Here is an 18,235-nt window from a genome sequence, read left to right as displayed (position 1 = left end):
ATTCCTCAGAGGCAATTTTATTTGGATCCTTTGATTATAGGTTTATAAAACAATTAGCAACAAAGCCCAGCCAAATGAGCAACACTGGAAAACTCTCATTAAAAATTCTCTATTTCTACATGCTCCAAATTCCTCCATGACCTGGCGGTTTCATGATCCTCCTACCACAACGTGAGCCCTAACTGCTGACAAAGGCAGCAGTGACTGTAAGTGGGGGAAAGGAAGAGTCTGTTATTCTGCCTTGGCTTGTCTCTTCTCCCCATGTAGTGTATGCCACTCAGGTCGTATTCAGAGCACCAGGAGCCCTGAGAAGTGTAGTGCCCTGGGGCATGTTGGGTGGAATCTTCGCTCACTCCACTGAACCAGATATAAAAAAGAATTAAGTGCCAAATGCAGCATAAAACCATTCCTTTCTGATGAAGTATTTTTGTGCCATAGATTGTTCAGAACAAACAGGAGGATTCCAGAAAGCAGATGGCTCCTGGAGTACCAAGAAGCAATGGTAACAATAGGGGGTGAGTCTTGGATTTTTAAAAAATAAATGAAGGGTTTGAATAGAAAGTTGAGTAAACACATATATATAGCATAAAAGAGAAAGTGGAAGCCTAGAGGGTTTGCAAAAGCCGAAAGCTACCTCTAAGGACTTCCAAGCATATTTTGACTACAACCCTGCCATGGAGAGGTGGCGGGATAAAAATCTAACAGTAAATAAAATAAATAAATACATTCGCTGTATTTTGTTCCTTCTGATGTCGATAGTGCAGAGTAAAGAACTGAGAAACTGGCTTAACTCTGGGGATTAGGTTCTTTCCCTGTTGGTCAATGAGTCAGAGGAAAAGTTTTGTAAAACCTACACTTTCCCCACTTTGTGTCAGCAGGAACAGCTTAGAACCAACCTTGACTGCTGTTCTCTTTCTCCCCAACATCCAATCTGCTAGTGACTTAGGTTTTTGACAGTTTTGCTAAACAAGTGGGGGAGGAACGGAGAAACTAGCACACCAGTGTCTTCCCTGAGCCACTATAGAGATGGAATTTTGATGTAGAGTTGGAGACATGTTGGGGTCTGCTCATCATGCCTTGAGAATTTCAAGATGGGGAGGATTTCATTTCTCAGTCTTTCCCCACTTCCAAAACTCTTCTCTTCCCCTAGTCGTTTTTGATAGGTGCATCTTCTGAATGCAAACAATCATTAGCAATTTGCTTGATACCATCTTAAGGGCCAGTTCTGAACTTATTGTTCAGGTAATGGCCAGAGATAGGAATCTGTCCTCACTTCCTGTAAGAAGAAAAGGAATACATTTCTGTGGTGTGTATATAAAGGCATCATGATGCATTTCATTGTTACTAAAATTAGCTATTGCTACATACAGATGAAGTTTTTATCAAGAGTGTTGTTTCATGCAGTATAAAAAAGTCAGTGTAAGTATATCAAAAAGGCTAAAATATGCTACTGTCATCTGCTAAGGCCTCAGAAATGCCCACCTAAAATTCCCTGCCTACCTGGTCCAGCAGAGCTCCCTGTTCATCAGCATTGCTCCTGAGCCTTATCCCGAATGGCCCACCTTGCGCCATCACTCTAACCCTTGCTATGGTCTATGGCCATTCAGTAAACTGATGATTGCCCACTACTGAATTGTTCTTCATATTTAGTACTTTATGCTTGTGGTAGCTTTTCTCAGCAGAGTGATCCTTTGATGTTTCCAATTTTCATAACAGATACGCTCTTTAAAAAAAAAACACTTCTATTTGTGGTCAGGTTTTCAGATCCACTGGAAAACACTCCTCCACCTACAGATTGGGATTCCAAGCCCCTCTCTCCCGTTTTGGGGGCTTCTGCATCGGCTTGCGTGAAGAAGAGCCTGGGCCTGAGTACAAGTCTTTCCCCTTCTGTGTTAGCGATGGGACAGAAGTCAAACCTGAAAGTCAGCTCCATCAGCAGTTCTTCTTATTCCAGACCTGAGAAAGTAAGGTCAAAATCGGAAGATGTTGCTTTTGTTGCGCCGCTCAATCTTGGAACTGAATTGGCCTCTGTGATCAGTCAGGCTCCAACCAGCCAGCAAGGGGCGGAGACACAGAACTCAGACGAGCCCATTACGTGTGTCACTAACACGCATTCAGATAAAGACGAAAATGCCAAGAGTGATTTCCTTCTTGCACCACAGAAACTACTAATCAGCAGAAGTACTAAAAGGAAGAAATCTGAGGAGAAAAGTGGGCATTTAATTGGCTGTGGAAAAGAAAATGCCCTCCCAGCCCAAATAGACACTCCTGCTGCTGCCACCAGAGATAATGCAGCTGACAAGCCCCTAGATCTGTCTGATCGTTTTGCTTGTTTTCAGCCTCAAGAAAAAAGCCATGCATCTTCTGAGCTCTCCAAAGCCAGGCTGAGGCAGGCAACCCTCCATGATGTCTTTCAACCACTAGGAAAAGAGGCTTCCTCCTTCAAAGGCATCAGTGTTAACTACACAGCAAACAGGGATTTGGAAGAGGACCCCTGTGTACAGGAAGTGATCCTGAAATCTCTGCATAAAGCACCTCCAGAGAGTAAACCTCAAGGGCCCATTAAAAAAGACATCCTTGCCTTTTGTAATGTACAGCCAAATGAAGCCCTTGATTCAGAACTCTCTGAAGACATAACAGTAAGTTGGCCTGGCAGAGCTTCCCATCCCCACCCTCTGTATTCCTGGGGGGCGGCTAGCATTTGCAAGGGTCTTTTCTCATGTGAAGAACATACCTCATACATATAAGGTGCTTTCCTGTAGCTTATTTGTGTACTAGGGGCCAAGCCCATTGCATTCAGGAATACAACGAGCACTAGATTAGTGGGTGGAGTGGACGAACTCTGCAGATGGCCTCCCCCTCCCTCTCAGGACCTGGAAAGGCTGCAGGCAGCTGTTAGGGAACTCACTGGCACAGGCAGCTCTCATGCAGCAAGGATCTGAAGGCTACAAGCCTCACAGGGAAGTGGAAGGAGGAGAGGGTGGTCAGGGGTGGGGGACACAAGACGATTGGCTGGCTGCTGGACAGACAGGCAAGCTGATTGGAAGAGGAGGCACCCCTGAGTGGGTGTTAAGCACTGAGTGGCACTTAAGCTATGAGACACGCTCCTCCAAGGCCTTACCAGAAATATTAAGTGGAACAGATATAAGCTAGGAGGGTCCATGCAAGTGTCTAAAGTGAATTTTCAATAGGTTAGAAATAAAATTTGACAATTAGTCCTGTACTTATTTAAACCATGGTTTTTAGGTTGCTCAAGTCTGTGAACCAACTAGTAAGAAAATAAGGACACGGCTTGGAGTGGGTGAACCAGCATCGGTGCTACAACCAAATCCTTGCAGAATAACAAAAGCTGCACAACAACACAATCAGCAAGGTATCTGTTAAAATCACCGCATTGTATAATGTTTTCTGTCTTCAGCCTCTCATATATTGGTTGTGGAAAGTGCCGGCAGGTCAACTCTGACTTTAGACAACCTTGTAGGGGGCCGCAGCCTGGTGCCGGGCCGTGGCTCCCTTTCCCCGCCCCCCCCCCCGCAGTGAGAAACTTCCCAAAGTGGCCGATTAGCTTGCGGCCCAGCAAGCTTCTTTATGCGGGGGGGGGGGGTGGAAGAGGGAGGCGCGGTCGCCGGCGCAAACGCACATGCGCAGCAGGTCCTCGCATGTGCGTTTGCGCCATGTGTGGCCGTAAACTCGCATGCATGGCAGTTTCATGCATGCACAGCAGGTCCGTGCGTGCGTGTTTGCAGCCGCGCATGGCACAAACGTGCATGCGTGAACCTGCCACGCATGCGCGGCGCCCGGATCGCCCTCCCTCCCCACCAGTCCACAGCCTGAAAAAGATTGCAGGCCACTGTTGTAGGGTTTTCAAGGAAAGAGACATTCAGAGGTGGTTTGCCTTGGCCTGCTTTTGCAGAGCGATCCTGGGTTTCCTTGGGGGTCTCCCATCCAAGTACTCATCAGGACTGAGCCTCCTTGCATCTTTCATATATCCTTTTAAAATGTGCCTGTATACAACATCCACTATTACTGTGTGTGTGCCTTCAGAATGCTATCCTTGCTAAAACATAAAATTAATTACTTTTACCATTGAATCTTTTTCTTTTGAAGAGAAGCCAACCTTGGAAAGCGTGCAGTGGAGTATAGATCCAGGAGCAGACCTTTCCCAGTATAAAATGGATATAACTCTAATAGACACAAAAGTAAGCAGTGCTTTGTTGTCTTATTCAGCGTGCAAAAAAAGTTATTGCTATTTATTAAATGGGTTTGTTCAAGATCAAGAAATCTACACTTTAAAAAGAATTGCTGTTTCAAGTCTGTATAAATAAATCAAAGCTTAGAAAACAAGATAATTTGAAGTAGTCTTGCAGTTCAAAGATACAGTTGCTGACTCGTGAGAGTTTTCTTGGGTGTCTGTATACAGATGGTGAACTTTGTGAGGACCAGGTTGTGTGAAAATGCCACCACATCTACATTTCTCCAGCTATGGGAAATTAATATGTCAGAGAGCCATTAACAGGAATGTAACTTCCTTTTGAGTATACTTTAATACATGAAGACAAAGGTGCCATCCTGTTTCCAGGTCCTAAAAATCATGTAAAGCTGAGCTCTAAGAGGTTCCATTGCTTATGTGAGTGAAGGAAGCAACCCAACATAATGTATGAACCATCTGTGAATTGTTTAGGATTTGAATAGAACCCTGTAGGTTTCAAAGGGCAGGTGCAACATGTGACCAACAGTCTAAAGATTTTAAAGTGATTATACACATGGTAGAAGCTAAGCAGTTATGCACTTACTCTTTTTTAAGTGTAGTTCCTATAATTGTTTTATAACTTGTGTTGCCTAAAAGGAAAGTACCCAAGCAAGAATTGGAGCAGAGACAGTAGATATGGAACATACATATGTCAGTGAAAGTATTCTGTTGAGACTGAAAAATCAGGAACAGAAAGCAAGCAGTCCACGTAAGTTGTTTTTAATGCCATAACAGTGTGTGAACTTTAGTTCTCTTGATAACAACCAATAACTTGTATGCATTCAGCTCTGCAGGTAGATTATCAAGTACTTAGCAAGGAGTCATAGTGTGAACAGCCCACGAGGTTTGAAACCATCAGAACCTGGGGATCACAGTAGATATAATGAGAAAAGTCAGCAGGTTACAATACGTTTAGAGACTGAAGAACAAAGGAAGTATCCTTGGAGCATTTTGTCAAATGCTTAACACTTTTTGTCAAATGCTTTTTGTCAACATTTTGTCAAATGCTTAACCTCAACACTTAGGTTGTCTTCAGAGACTCTGGTTCAGGTGCCCTGACCCATCTGAAAAGGCCTTCTCAGTTGGGGCTGTGAAACTCTGGGACTCCCTTGGCAGGGATATTCATCTGTCTCCCTCTCTAACTACTTTCTACCAGTGTGTAAAGGCTTTGGCGGTCGGGGTTGGTGTTCCCATGCTTTTATTAGCTCTCCTCCCTGTTTGTGTGTTTGTTTTATTTATATATATCTGCTGGCAGGGGCTCATGGGAATTGTAGTCCATGGACATCTGGAGGGACCACAGGTTGACTACCCCTGATCTAGGTGACAGCCATAGCTGGGGTTTTATGTTTCAGCATTGGCTTATTTATCAGATACATGTATTTATAGATAAAACTGATCTGACCCCCATTATCTTACATTCCCTAGTAACTGGTTCACTGGGCAATTATAGTCCATGACGGGTTGCTCTGGAAAGTACTTCAGCTCATCCAGGACAAGACCTCTCTTCTACCATCTAGAGCAGGGGTCGTCAAACTGCGGCCCTCCAGATGTCCATGGACTACAATTCCCAGGAGCCCCTACCAGCAAATGCTGGCAGGGGCTCCTGGGAATTGTAGTGCATGGACATCTGGAGGGCCGCAGTTTGACAACCCCTGATCTAGAGCTGGTTGCTGGACACACATAACCCTATCAGAAACCTTGACGGGGAAACAGCTGACTCAAAGGGCTTGTCTCAAACTGTGGGGATCTATGATACTTTAGGGAGCACCTCTCCCATATACACCTACCCAGGAAATTGGATATTGATTGTTTGGTTACCACCATTGTCAGCCACAAAACATTTTCTGCTGGTTATAATACTTTTCAATGATGCCACCCGTGTTTTTGAATGCTCCCCCAATCCAATAAGCTACTCAATTGGCATCTATGAATGGTTACTGAAAACCTTTTCCACTAGGCTTTGTATGCTGGTGATTTCAATCACCCTATTGTCCTTTAATTTTATGGATTATAAAACTGTACTTGATCATTTATATTTTGATTTTGTACTTTTATGCTTTATTGTAGCAGGTATTATGGACTCTGGGCCAAACATTTCTAAATTTAAGTCTGTGGCACTTATATGTAGGCTAAAGAAAGTAAAATTGTCCATGTCCCATCCTGAACATGTGTACTAAATCTGCATATTGTGGTACCCTTTCCTATTATTAGATAAAGATAAAGAAACCTATTCTTTATCCTTATCTAATCATTCATGTTTTATGTTCATTACCTTCTAGTTTTTTCCTTATTAAGTAAGGTTCATGAATGAGAAAAGCCCTTCTTTTGACACGTGTTGAGCTATAGATTTTATCACTATCCTGAATTAGTTACAGGAAATACCTACATAATTACATTTTAATTAATGGATACATGCTATCGCATACTAACAACAAATCCAGGAATACATACACACAGGATTGATTGCAGATTAATAAAGCAAATATTTGATATAACCATGCTGATTTAGTAACCTGAACTGTCAAAATGATGCTTATAATTCCTGTATGTTTTTGTTTGTAGAACATGAAAGAAGAAAGAATGGTGACTTTACAGAAATATTTGATCAGACATCGTATGAAGAATACAACTCCTATTCAGAAAAAGATAATCTTCCGGAATGTAATAATAAAGAGGTGCATCAAGAGCAAGAGGAAGAAAATAAGACAATATCAACAGTAAAAGAAAACCAACAGAGTACTTAATTTTATTTTGTAGCCTACCCTATATAAACGGGAAGAGGGTACAGTTTTTATTTTGAATGCATGAAGATGATCCTTAATATTTTGTTTTTATGATTCCATGATTTTAGTCATGGAAAAGTTCATACATCTTGCACGGATAAACTGATAGTAAACTATAATCAAATACCTTCCAAGAAATGTTAATGTAAGCAGTATTTCACTTTGTGGCATATTTTATGTATTTTTAGGATATGAAGACAAAAAAGATAAAACCAAACAGAAAGCTTTTGTTGAGCCCTATTTGAAAACTGGTGAAAGGTAAATATATATATCTATATCTATATTTATGTAGTTTCTGCACTATAAAAATTATTTATTTTCTCTGCAAGGTAATACATTGCAAATCTGGAAGTCTGTTCCTGAGAAAGATTTACAAAGAAATTAAATAATCTGGCATCTGTTGTGAAATTGTCACCTTGAAGTCACCAGTTTGGATAATAGTATTCTTCTTTCTTATTAGTCTTACAGAATAACCATAAGCAAAGTTCAGAAGAACAGTGCTTGAGCTACTGTCATGATTTTTTCTCTGATATTATAATAATAAAGCAATAGTTAAATCAAATTGCTGATACTGGTAGAGTTCCTTTAATGTTGCATCATTAACCAAGTATGGCTTCAAAATGAATAAATATTTGCATCATCAAGTTCCAATCCTTGCAATGTTTCTTCTTACTTCCCAGAAAGAACTCTGTATTAGATTTTCCTCACGTTGAGGTTGTTCGTAAGAAAGATGAGAGAAGAAAATTACCTGGCCATACTTGTAAGGAATGTGAAATAGTAAGTAAATTATTTCTCTTGCTTCTATGAGTTTGAATACTGTTTTTTCAGAAGAACTTTTAACCTGCTGTCCATATGTCCTGCATATGGAGCATTATCTACAGTTCTTGCATGAATCAAAATGTGGAGAAGGCTGTAACCAAATGGAACCATGGCGACCCAAAGTATGGGGAAAGTATTCAGGGTAGGGTTGGAGAGACCATTATGCTTGCTAAACCAATACCTGTATAGTCGGATTAGTGCCTGGAAGGACACTTAAGAACCTATGCAAGTTGACTGTCATAGGAAGAAAGCTTCAGAAGCCCTGATGTGTATGCCCTGACACAAGCTGCATGATCCTTTTGGATCTCACTTTTGCAAAGATTTGTATCTCTATTTTGTTTGCTATATTTGCATATTGAAACTGGCAAATGCATTGCATGACAATTATAATTCTTCATTTGGGTACTAAGTTGTATGAGTAATGTATTAGCAAATACATTCCTAATTTTAGCATACTTTTTCTTGTCTCTATTGCACTCTTCAGATAACTTGATATAAAATGCATCCAATAATAGTATGAAAGCGATTGGTGTAGATCAGTCTTCTATCACAGTCTTTCAGAGAAGCATTAATACTTACTGTTTAATTTTCCATTTTTAATCATTTTTTCTTTTTCAATGTCTTTATGTTTAACGAGCACATTAATGTCTCTCTGAAATGGAACATTAAAAGCTTAATAAAATCTCAGCTGGAATATTTTTATATTGCACACAGCTTAATTTACAGCTCACTGTGGAATTAAATTCTCTGTTCCAAAATATGTGAAACTTAGAAGCCTTGAATAAAAACAGGACATAAAAGCAGCAGTGTGTCTTGTGCCAAGAGTTGTGTGTGAACAATTTTAATTTCCTGTCTGTGTACAGTGCAGGGCTTTTCCTCTCCAGCAACTTGGTTCTTGTTACATTTTGGCAACTGTGAGGTCAAAAACATTTTGAGACTTTTTTTGTAATAAGGAAAAGTTTCAAAAGAGACAGAATTTTTGAGCATTTATGAAAAGTGATTCCTGTATAAACTATCCAAGAAGAATGTTTCGCAAGAATATTTGGAATGTCAGTAAAAAAGGTGTTTTTACCAAAACAGTGGTATGAGACACAGAAGACTTCTAAATCAGGATCCAGCCAGATGGGAAAGTTAAGCTAGAATGAAAATGTTTTGATTAACACTTGGAGCTCCGAATACAAAGCATGAGGAAGCATCTGGGGAAATAGATAGAAGTGATAAGCTATATTGCACCATCAAAAACCTATCTTGCTGAATCAGGCACCATCTATCTAGCCTCGCATCCTGTTTCCAGCAGTGGCCATCTAGCAGCCTCTGGGAAGCTTGCAAGCAGAGAATCAAGCAACCGTCCCCTGTTTGGCTTCAGCATCTGTTATTAAGAACTACTCCCTCCATTTTACTACTGCAGTTAAATCGTCGTTGATAGACAGCTACTTAGTCTACTGATCTTCTAAAGTCATTTAAACCAGTGGTTGTCATAATACACTTGGGGTACTAAATTCTGTAAATTAATGTTACATTTTGTGAAAGGTTACTTTCATTTGTATGCCACACCCCAGTACTTATCAGGTTCATTGGTGACCCGTTAAAGGCGATTGTGTAATTTCAAGTTTAACTCCTATATGTTCCATATTGTCACTGGCCAGTTATAGCATTCTGGTTATGTAGGTCAATGTTTGCTTCATCTTGTATGTTTGGATATAGTGAGTTGTGCTTTGCTTGTGTTTGATTGTTCTGTTCCAGGAATAGAGAGGCCAATCTCTGAGATGTCCAGCACCACCTTGTGGCTGGAAAGCAGAGATCTGAAGGTCCAAGGGGAAAAATTGAACATTCGGGGGTGTATTGGAAAAAAAATTCTCCTTTAGAATGAGCAAAATGCTTTTAAGAACAAGATGGGCATGCAGTTCTTAATTCCAAGCTGCATTTCTGCTCCTAGAAGGATATCTAATCTTTATGAGGGAAGCATGCTTGGCTGTCCTTGTATTTCACCTGTTGCATACCTTCTGTTTTCTTTTTTGACCTGACTTCTGGTTGACCTTTTTATTTCTCTGTCTAACCACTGTAGCACATATCCCCACAGATTTGATAAAAAGTAGTTTATTGTCCTGCCTTGCAGGAGGGGGAAAAAACATCAAAAGAAGATAGAGCCAGAAACTGCACCAAATCTCAGAGAAAAGCTGAAAGTTTTGTTAAACACTTAGCTCTCTGACCAGGTGATAAAAACTAAGGTACACATGCTAATGCAGCGTAGGGTCCATCAGTTTGTAGTTTTCAAGTATTGGGCACATTTGCAGCTTTGTTTGTACAAAAGCATTTATTTTAAATTTCATAAACATGTCAAATGTAAAATATTATAATTTTATATGCTAAAGGAAGTTATAAATTATCCATTTTATGTTGCTACTACAGTAAAATTAGTTTAGGGATGAGCACACTGGATATTCTTGAGAGGACAACTGATAATGAAAAAGGCAGAGATTCTCCCCATGTCCTTCTGACTGCCTTCCATGGGCAGGAGAGAGAAGGAAGCTTCTGTTAGAAGAAGAGGTGGCTTTTATTCCAGCATTTTATCTACCCGAAGGAGTTTCCAAGCGCCCTACAATGGCTTCCCCTCCTCTCCCCACAACAGACACCCTGTGAGGTAGGTGGGGCTGAGAAACTTCTGACTGTCCCAAGGTCACCCAGCTGTGGGAAAGGAATGGGAAATCAAACCCAGTTTCCCAGAGTAGAGCCCCCCCCTTAACCACTACATCATAAACCAGTTTTCTTCTTTGAGCATAAAGGCCAACCTATATTTGGGTTCGTCTGCATTCACAGCCACATTTTGAGGAGATCATTAGGCGGACAGTGGGTTTCATCCATTTTTAGTTTGCAATAGATGACTAGTTTCCCCTGGGTCTGTCTGTACCTTTTTCAGTTGCTGTGCTTTGCCCTGATGGAGCCTGCGTTACCAGGTCTGGTCTCAGAAAGCAAAGAAGCACCATTGACTGGCTCACTCAGGCAGCTGGATACAGGGTCAGGGTCTGGGACTGCTGCCAAAGCAACCCACTGCCCCGTGCCAGGCCTCCTGGCGAGGCCAGACGTGTATTTCTAACTGGGAGGAGGTGCCAGCCTGGATGTGTAGATACTGGCTTCCGTAGTCACAGAACAGCAGAAATTTCCCTTCATTCTCTTTTGTCAGCAGTTTTATATTGACGGCATCATAGTAACAGAGAAGCACCAGTTAAAGGCCAGTTGACATGTCTTCATAGAGCCAAAAGTATGAATAGACTCTATGGAAAAGGCCTATGTTAGGAGTGATGTGAACATTTTGTTTCTGGTGTGTGTTCTCTTTGTGGTCATTTGCTTAGCTGCCTCCCATTGGGAACCTGGATTTCTGCATTGGTGCTCTGAATGCCCTCGCCTTCATCAGAAATCATATTGCGCTCTCTCAGTGGCACCTAGAATAGTTAACCCACAGGGGACTACGATATTCACTTGGTGCCCATTTGTTCAGTTTAGTGCTAACTGGTTTCGGAGGGTCCTTCTGGTGTTGCTTATGTGGCAGCTGTCTGCTGAATTTAAAATAATGCCTGGTATGTCTTTTTTAAAAATCTGAAGAGTATTTTAGATATTATATGCCATTTGAGCTGTACTGTGAAAATGTAGGATATAACTATAACTATGGATAAATAAAATTCACATGTGCCTTGATACTGCAGTCACCACATGAAGAACTTGCACATATAAATTTAGCCCTAACCACTCCCATGCTGTTCTAACTTTGCTTCTACTGTGATTCTATTCCAGACTCGCTCTCCCAGCTTCTGGCATTATTTATTAGCTGTTCTTTGAGATAAATCAGTGTATGCAGCTTGCGGTACTGTCAAGTTTCCAGTCGAACTAAAACATGAATGTACCCTTGAGAAAGAGATTTCTTGTTGCATAAATATTATGGTACTGTAGAATGTCTGCAGCTTGCACTTCTGGTAGAGACTATGACTTGAACCACAGCATTTTATGCAGTAGATGTCAGTAAAGAGGATTAAAATTCTTTCTTTAATGTACTCTGAGGCCTCTGTAGTAAGCTGGGTTTGGGGGGGGGGCATGCTTTTATCCAGGTCTGTGAGAAGGTACGTATTTGAGGACTTCACAAATGCTGCTGCAAAGTCATCTAGCCCCGTAATATTTTGTTCCAAAGATTTCATATGCAGGAAACCTGAGTTGGATGAATCAGATCATTCTGTAAAGGATTGTAAGCACTTTGCCTATTTGGAGACATGAATCATAAGAGAGGGAACATGGATTGTGAGGGCCAGTGCATATGTTAGCTGTAGGAATACCAAGTAGGTACCAGCAAAAGGGCAACCTTCCTTCTTTCTGTATCTTCTTTAAAAGGGTAGCTCATGAACTAATTCTAGGAGTCTGCGTGTATATTTTACCCTTCCTTCCCACAACAGGCACCCTCTGAAGTAGAGAGCTCTGACAGGACTGCTCTGTTAGAACAGCTCTAATAGGACTGTGACTGGCCCAAGCTCCCCCAGCTGGCTACATATAGAGGAGCATGAAATCCAGTCTAGATTGCCAGATTAGAACCTGCTGCTCTTAACCTCTACAACAAGCTCTCTCTCTCTCATAGCATGAACTAGTATTTTCTGTACCATGAGCCACCTTCTGTAGAAGTTGTTTTTCACTTGGTAAAATGGTCTTCATGTGAAAGGAGATGTGATGTTTGTCTCCTTCAAGTTTCCCCAATGAGTTATAATCTGAAGTTTGTACATTACTCATGGGAGACTTCAGCAGGTAGTAAGTCCATAAAATGATTTAATAGAACATCTGAAAGCTTTCACATTTAACTTTGTTATATGCCTGTATAGATGTTATTGACAAACTTCTCGGGTGCGCGTTTGAGCCATGCATGGCCGTTTTGCGCATGTGCTGCCATAAAAAGTAAACATCCAACATTAAAACCCACAATAATTCGGCAGCGAACTAAAAACCCACTCCCACCTGCTCCATGGCCTTCACCCCAGTGTCCCAAGAGTCTGGGGAGACCCACTGTTGAATGAAGAGGGGCCCTAGATCTTCCTTGCTCCAGCCTTAACCAAAGACCTGGCAGAAGAGCTCTGTCTTGCAGGCCCTGCAGAACCGAGAAAGCTCCTGCTGCAGGGCCCTCAGCTCGGCCAGGATCTCATTCCACCAGATTGGGGCCAGGACTAAAAAGGCCATGGTCCCATGGTCCACGAGCCACCAACCAATTTGTGCCCAGAGAGTGCAAGGCCCTATGGGGAGCATAAGGCAATAAGCTTAAATTGTCTAAACATTTGTGTTGTTTCATCTTTGCTGCTCAGCATGTTTTTAATGTTTAAATCCTTTTTTGGAGTTATTTATAAATATGCTTATTTTATCAATATTTTACATTTATATTCCTGTGAATGGTTGTGTAGGTAGGGCCCCAGTGCACTGCTTTGCCCGGGGGCAGGCTGAAGCAGATTGTAGACACTGTATAGATCCAGCAGTGTGATATGATGTATGGGGAGGGTGCATGCAAGTTTTTGACATGCTCCAAATCCTAGTCCTGGTAAAGAGATCCAGAATGATACAGGTGCACTAGCACTGCATGAATTTCAAATATTCTTCTTACCACTTTGAAATATGTTCCAATGCATACATGTGCACAGGATTCATTCTGCACCTGAAATCTCAGCCAGAAGGCAAAGACCTAGAGGTTTGCAGGGGCAGTTCAGCACTTGTGATGATTTGTACATTGCTGTATGTTCTTGATAGAAGCAGTGTATTGAACTGAATCCCGCTTTGTATGCATTTATTGATACGGAGATTCTCCAATGTTCCTTAGTATTATGCAGATTTTCCAGAAGGGGAGAAAGAGAAGAAGTTATCTGCCTGCTCAAGGCATCGATCTCGCTACATTCCCCCTGACACACCAGAGAACTTCTGGGAGGTTGGATTTCCTTCCACCCAAATGTGTGTTGAAAGAGGTAGGGGCATGTTTATATACGCTTTTTAAAAGCATAAAAGTGAAATGGGGAACTAGCAGATCCAGAACTCTGTTTGGTTTGCTGCTTGTTGTCTGACTGTAACTGATGCAGGTATGTGAAATGCTAAACTATCTGCTACTAAGTGGAGGGAAAAACCTATTGTTTCACAGTTTTAAGTGGGAGCAACTGAAAGGGTCATGTATTTCAAAGATGCAACTAAAGCTTCCTAAGTTTAACTAATAGGAAATAGAATCAGTGTGAGATTTATTGGTAACTTGCGTGAAAGGGTTGTAAAGCATATGAGAGTACCCAAAGAGAATGCTACCTGTTGAAAGCATTGGAGTAATATAAAGCTTGAACCTGCATGCTGTCCTTAACTCATTAAGAACCTGCTGCCCAACATATATAGTTGAAGTTATATATAGTGTGCAGTTCTGGAGGCCTCACTTCAAGAAGGACGTAGATAAAATTGAAAGGGTACAGAGGAGAGCGACGAAGATGATCTGGAGCCAAGGGACCAAGCCCTATGAAGATAGGTTGAGGGACTTGGGAATGTTCAGCCTGGAGAAAAGGAGGCTGAGAGGGGACATGATAGCCCTCTTTAAGTATTTGAAAGGTTGTCACTTGGAGGAGGGCAGGATGCTGTTTCTGTTGGCTGCAGAGGAGAGGATACGCAGTAATGGGTTTAAACTTCAAGTACAACGATATAGGCTAGATATCAGGGGAAAAAATTTCACAGTCAGAGTAGTTCAGCAGTGGAATAGGCTGCCTAAGGAGGTGGTGAGCTCCCCCTCACTGGCAGTCTTCAAGCAAAGGTTGGATACACACTTTTCTTGGATGCTTTAGGATGCTTAGGGCTGATCCTGCGTTGAGCAGGGGGTTGGACTAGATGGCCCCTTCCAACTCTATGATTCTATGATTCTATATAAACTGATGACTTCTATGTATGCAGTCCAGGTGCAGAATGAGCTTCCAGCAGATCAGGACTATATTGCATTTGTTTGCTTATTAATAGTATCATGGGAGCCTCTTCTTCCCGATGCAATACCTTTTAGTTTGAAGGTTTCATGAAGGATGCTCCCGACAGTAAATGCCTAATTAAGCCAGAAGCAAGAGTAGATAATAATATAAACAGAGTGTCATTCTGTTACTTTCAAAATATTGTCATTCTATTTTTAAATCAAAATGGGCTACTTATCAGAAGATACAGAAGAGGAAGCAGTCAGGTTTGTCTGGGTAGGAAGATATTCTTTCTTACCTGGCAATCTTAATCTGAAGCAGTCTTAATGTTTATCATTTTTCCTAACTCTAAAAGTGCTTTACAAACAGTGAAATAATTACAGCAGCTCCATTAGGTGGGATGGTATTAATATCTTGGCAGAGGTGAAATAAGAACTCCAACCCTCATTGCTGAGGCAAGAAATAAAGCAGCAACTTGTAATTTACTAGCAATTTTCACCAAAATGTCGGAAATTTTGAGACAGGGTAATATACAAATGTTTTTCTATATGAATATAATACATTTTCTTTATTTTTATCACTATATAAGCCACTCCACAACAGCTGATAAGAACGTTAATCTAATAAATCAGTAATCTAATAAATCAGTATCACAAAGAGCATGATGCAATAGTTCCTTATGCACGCACTTCTTATTCACTCATGACTTTCAGAATACTTTTTACATTATTTTAGAATATTGGATCAGAAGATTATTTTAAGTGCAAAGTTTTAAAAATAAATCATTTAGGTTTATAATCAAAATGCTTGCACAAGTTGCAAATAGTTTCATAAATTTAACCTAAACTGTTTGTTGGTTCAACCCAAATATCAAATCATGTGTTAGTGTAGGGGTGGCCAAACTGGCCCCTGCCAGCAGCATTCTCATGGAAAATGTAGTCCATGGACATCTGGAGAGCCACAGTTTGGCCAGCCCTGTGCTAGTGCTACATGAACAACTCCTGTGCCACCCATTTTTCTGTGCATGAAATCCATCTGTAACTTTCAGATTAACTTGAGTCAGAGATAACTTTCACCCCATCCCAACCACTTTCCTTGATTTTGAACTGAAGCAGGTTTGAAATCCTGGCATGAATGAAAGCCATCGTTGGCAGCTGGGATGCAACAGAAATCAAAGTTAAAATTTGTTCATCATACAATCCTAAACAGCATTGGCCATTCTAAGCGCACTGGTAGGACACTGCTTAGGACCGTATTATAAGTGATTTTTGGTGTGTGAAGGAAGGATGGAGCAGGCAGCCTTAGAGAGCTTGCTCATGTGGTGGCTTAGCACTAGGTCTGAACCAGCCAATGTGCTTAATTTCTGTGTGGGTCAGCCCTTAACTCATAATCAAAATTGTTGTAAAAGCAGTCTTCAGCTTATTCTGTTTCCATGGGCGGGACTGTAATAAAGCAGTGCAGTTAACACTCTGCTTCTTGTATAAAGGCTCCTTATGGTCTCTAAGCCGCAAACCACATGGGCCTGCTTTATTTTAAAATAACAACTTCTGGAATGCTGTGCTAAAAAAAATTCTATTGCATACAAGCCATGTGATAAAAATTTTCATCTTGTTTTATTTTTTAAAGGTTACATAAAAGAAGACTTCGCTCCTTGCCCCCGTCCTAAAAGAAGACAACCTTATAATGTGACCTTTTCTCCAAAAGGAAAAGAACAAAAAACATAACTGAAGTGTAAAACTGAAAAATGTAGATGCGGGACTTTTGCTTCAGTTGGTATTTATAACCAGTGGAAAAAATTAGATGAATATTGTTTGTGGACTATTTCTCCCTCAAGACAAATTATTTTGGGAAATGAGGAAACTACTTCGCTTTGAATTATCATTTGACTACTCTGGCTACAAATAAAGTATTTAATGTATATAGATATATTGTTTTTAATATGTATATTTCATTGTGCCAGTCTTGATTTTGCACCTTTTAGTTGGGAGAGCCCGTAGCCGTTTCACGGGGAGCTGCAGTCCAGCTTCCATGCTCACTGTCCTCAGACTTGGTGTAAATTGGTCTTAACAGCTTTTGGGCCAAGCAGAATTGTAGCTACTTAATTCAGCTCTAGAAGATTCCTGCGAGGTATAGGCAGAATCTTAAGAGGGTGCTTCCATTTTGCACTGGATAACTTAAAAGAATTTTTAACCAATTCTGTTTTGTAATAATTGAGGAGGAGGGAATAAAATTGATTTTCTTAATGACTCTTCACACTGGTTCTTTCTATGAAGGTGCCCTGGCCTCACAGTTTTTTAGCATTCATAAACTGTCTGCATTACTTTTGTAGCATGATTCCCAAGAGTTCATGTAGACATTATTGTAATGCTGTACCATCATTTCCTTGCTCTTCTAACTTATGGTACAGATGTCTCAAATACACTTAAGTGTGGATAAATTAGCATAAACAGAAGAAACTATAAGGAACTTGAACTGAATCTGTAGAATAAAGATTAGAGAGGTTGTGCTATTCAAAGTATTAAATCCAGTCTTTGTATTCCGAACACAGGTGCCCAAATAAACAATCATCAGCCTACTAATGTAATTCTTTAATCACCATCATGGTGATTGCCATTGGCAAAGGGGGCCACAGATGATCCACTTCTGGAGCCTGCTGGCAGCTAGCCCCAGTGCCATCTTTTACCCCTCATGTGACCCATAGGGGGCATTCTTTGGCTATTTCTTCTACACACTGGGGGCCAGGCATCCCCCCGCGGAACATCCAGCAGCATTCAGGTGCAGGCAGCTGCCGCTTCAGGGGGCAATGCCAGCAATCTCCAGCTATACTGGTCACTGGGTGACCCTGGGGCCTTTGCCAGACATGCAGCTTGGTTCATGTGGTTCCCCTTCCCCCATCAAACAATCCAGCAGCCTTCGGCCTGGGACAGCAGCTGTGGTGGGGGTGGCACAGCTTGCTGACAATTCTTGGCTTGAACCTCAAATATCACCCTGCCATGGATTGCCTGGCAGCCTTGGCTGGAGGTGGCTGCTGCTGCATGGGCATCTCCAGCTTACTGTGGCCTGGGTCCCGCTGTACATGTGGCCTCATACCTGGGACAGCTGTGAAAGCTGGGGGAGTTAGTTCGATTTGTCTTACTGGTCCCCTTCCACGGCGCTCAGGGACAGGGAAGAGTGCACAACATCAAGCTGCTTCAGGTTTTTACCCTGGGGCCCAAGCAGCCCAGGCTCACAGTACTGGTGGCAGGACTGGGCCAGGGAAGGGGTTTCCCTTTCCCCCCCCCCCAAGCAGCACAGGGGCAACTGGCCAGCACCACTGACTCTGCAGCCTGCCCCTGCAGGATTTCCTCTGCATATTCTCCACCAGTCTATGGGGCCTTGCAGTGAGAACACACCAACTCAAAGCTTAGCAGCCCCTATATCCTTTATAAAATTTAATCTCCAGTAAC

General features: G+C 41.5%; 1 protein-coding gene across 8 annotated transcripts in view; it reads left to right on the top strand.

Annotated features, from left to right (window-relative positions):
• The window catches only part of RBBP8 (RB binding protein 8, endonuclease), a 41,768-nt gene extending 24,736 nt beyond the window's left edge, over window positions 1-17,032 (top strand). For all 8 annotated transcript variants that reach the window (XM_077352615.1, XM_077352610.1, XM_077352612.1 and 5 more), the window contains 10 exons: window positions 439-515; window positions 1,757-2,639; window positions 3,247-3,373; window positions 4,108-4,199; window positions 4,847-4,958; window positions 6,812-6,985; window positions 7,221-7,290; window positions 7,713-7,809; window positions 13,688-13,829; window positions 16,416-17,032. In XM_077352615.1, coding sequence (XP_077208730.1) covers window positions 439-515; window positions 1,757-2,639; window positions 3,247-3,373; window positions 4,108-4,199; window positions 4,847-4,958; window positions 6,812-6,985; window positions 7,221-7,290; window positions 7,713-7,809; window positions 13,688-13,829; window positions 16,416-16,513 — 1,872 coding nt within the window. In that variant the 3' untranslated portion in view covers window positions 16,514-17,032. The remainder of the gene's footprint in view (window positions 1-438; window positions 516-1,756; window positions 2,640-3,246; window positions 3,374-4,107; window positions 4,200-4,846; window positions 4,959-6,811; window positions 6,986-7,220; window positions 7,291-7,712; window positions 7,810-13,687; window positions 13,830-16,415) is intronic.
• The last annotated feature ends 1,203 nt before the right edge of the window (window positions 17,033-18,235 follow it).

This window comes from Paroedura picta, chromosome 9, assembly GCF_049243985.1.
Source record: "Paroedura picta isolate Pp20150507F chromosome 9, Ppicta_v3.0, whole genome shotgun sequence".
Classification (NCBI taxonomy): domain Eukaryota; kingdom Metazoa; phylum Chordata; class Lepidosauria; order Squamata; family Gekkonidae; genus Paroedura; species Paroedura picta.
Note: the sequence above shows the minus strand (reverse complement) of the source record. Positions and strands in the feature narration are given on the sequence as shown.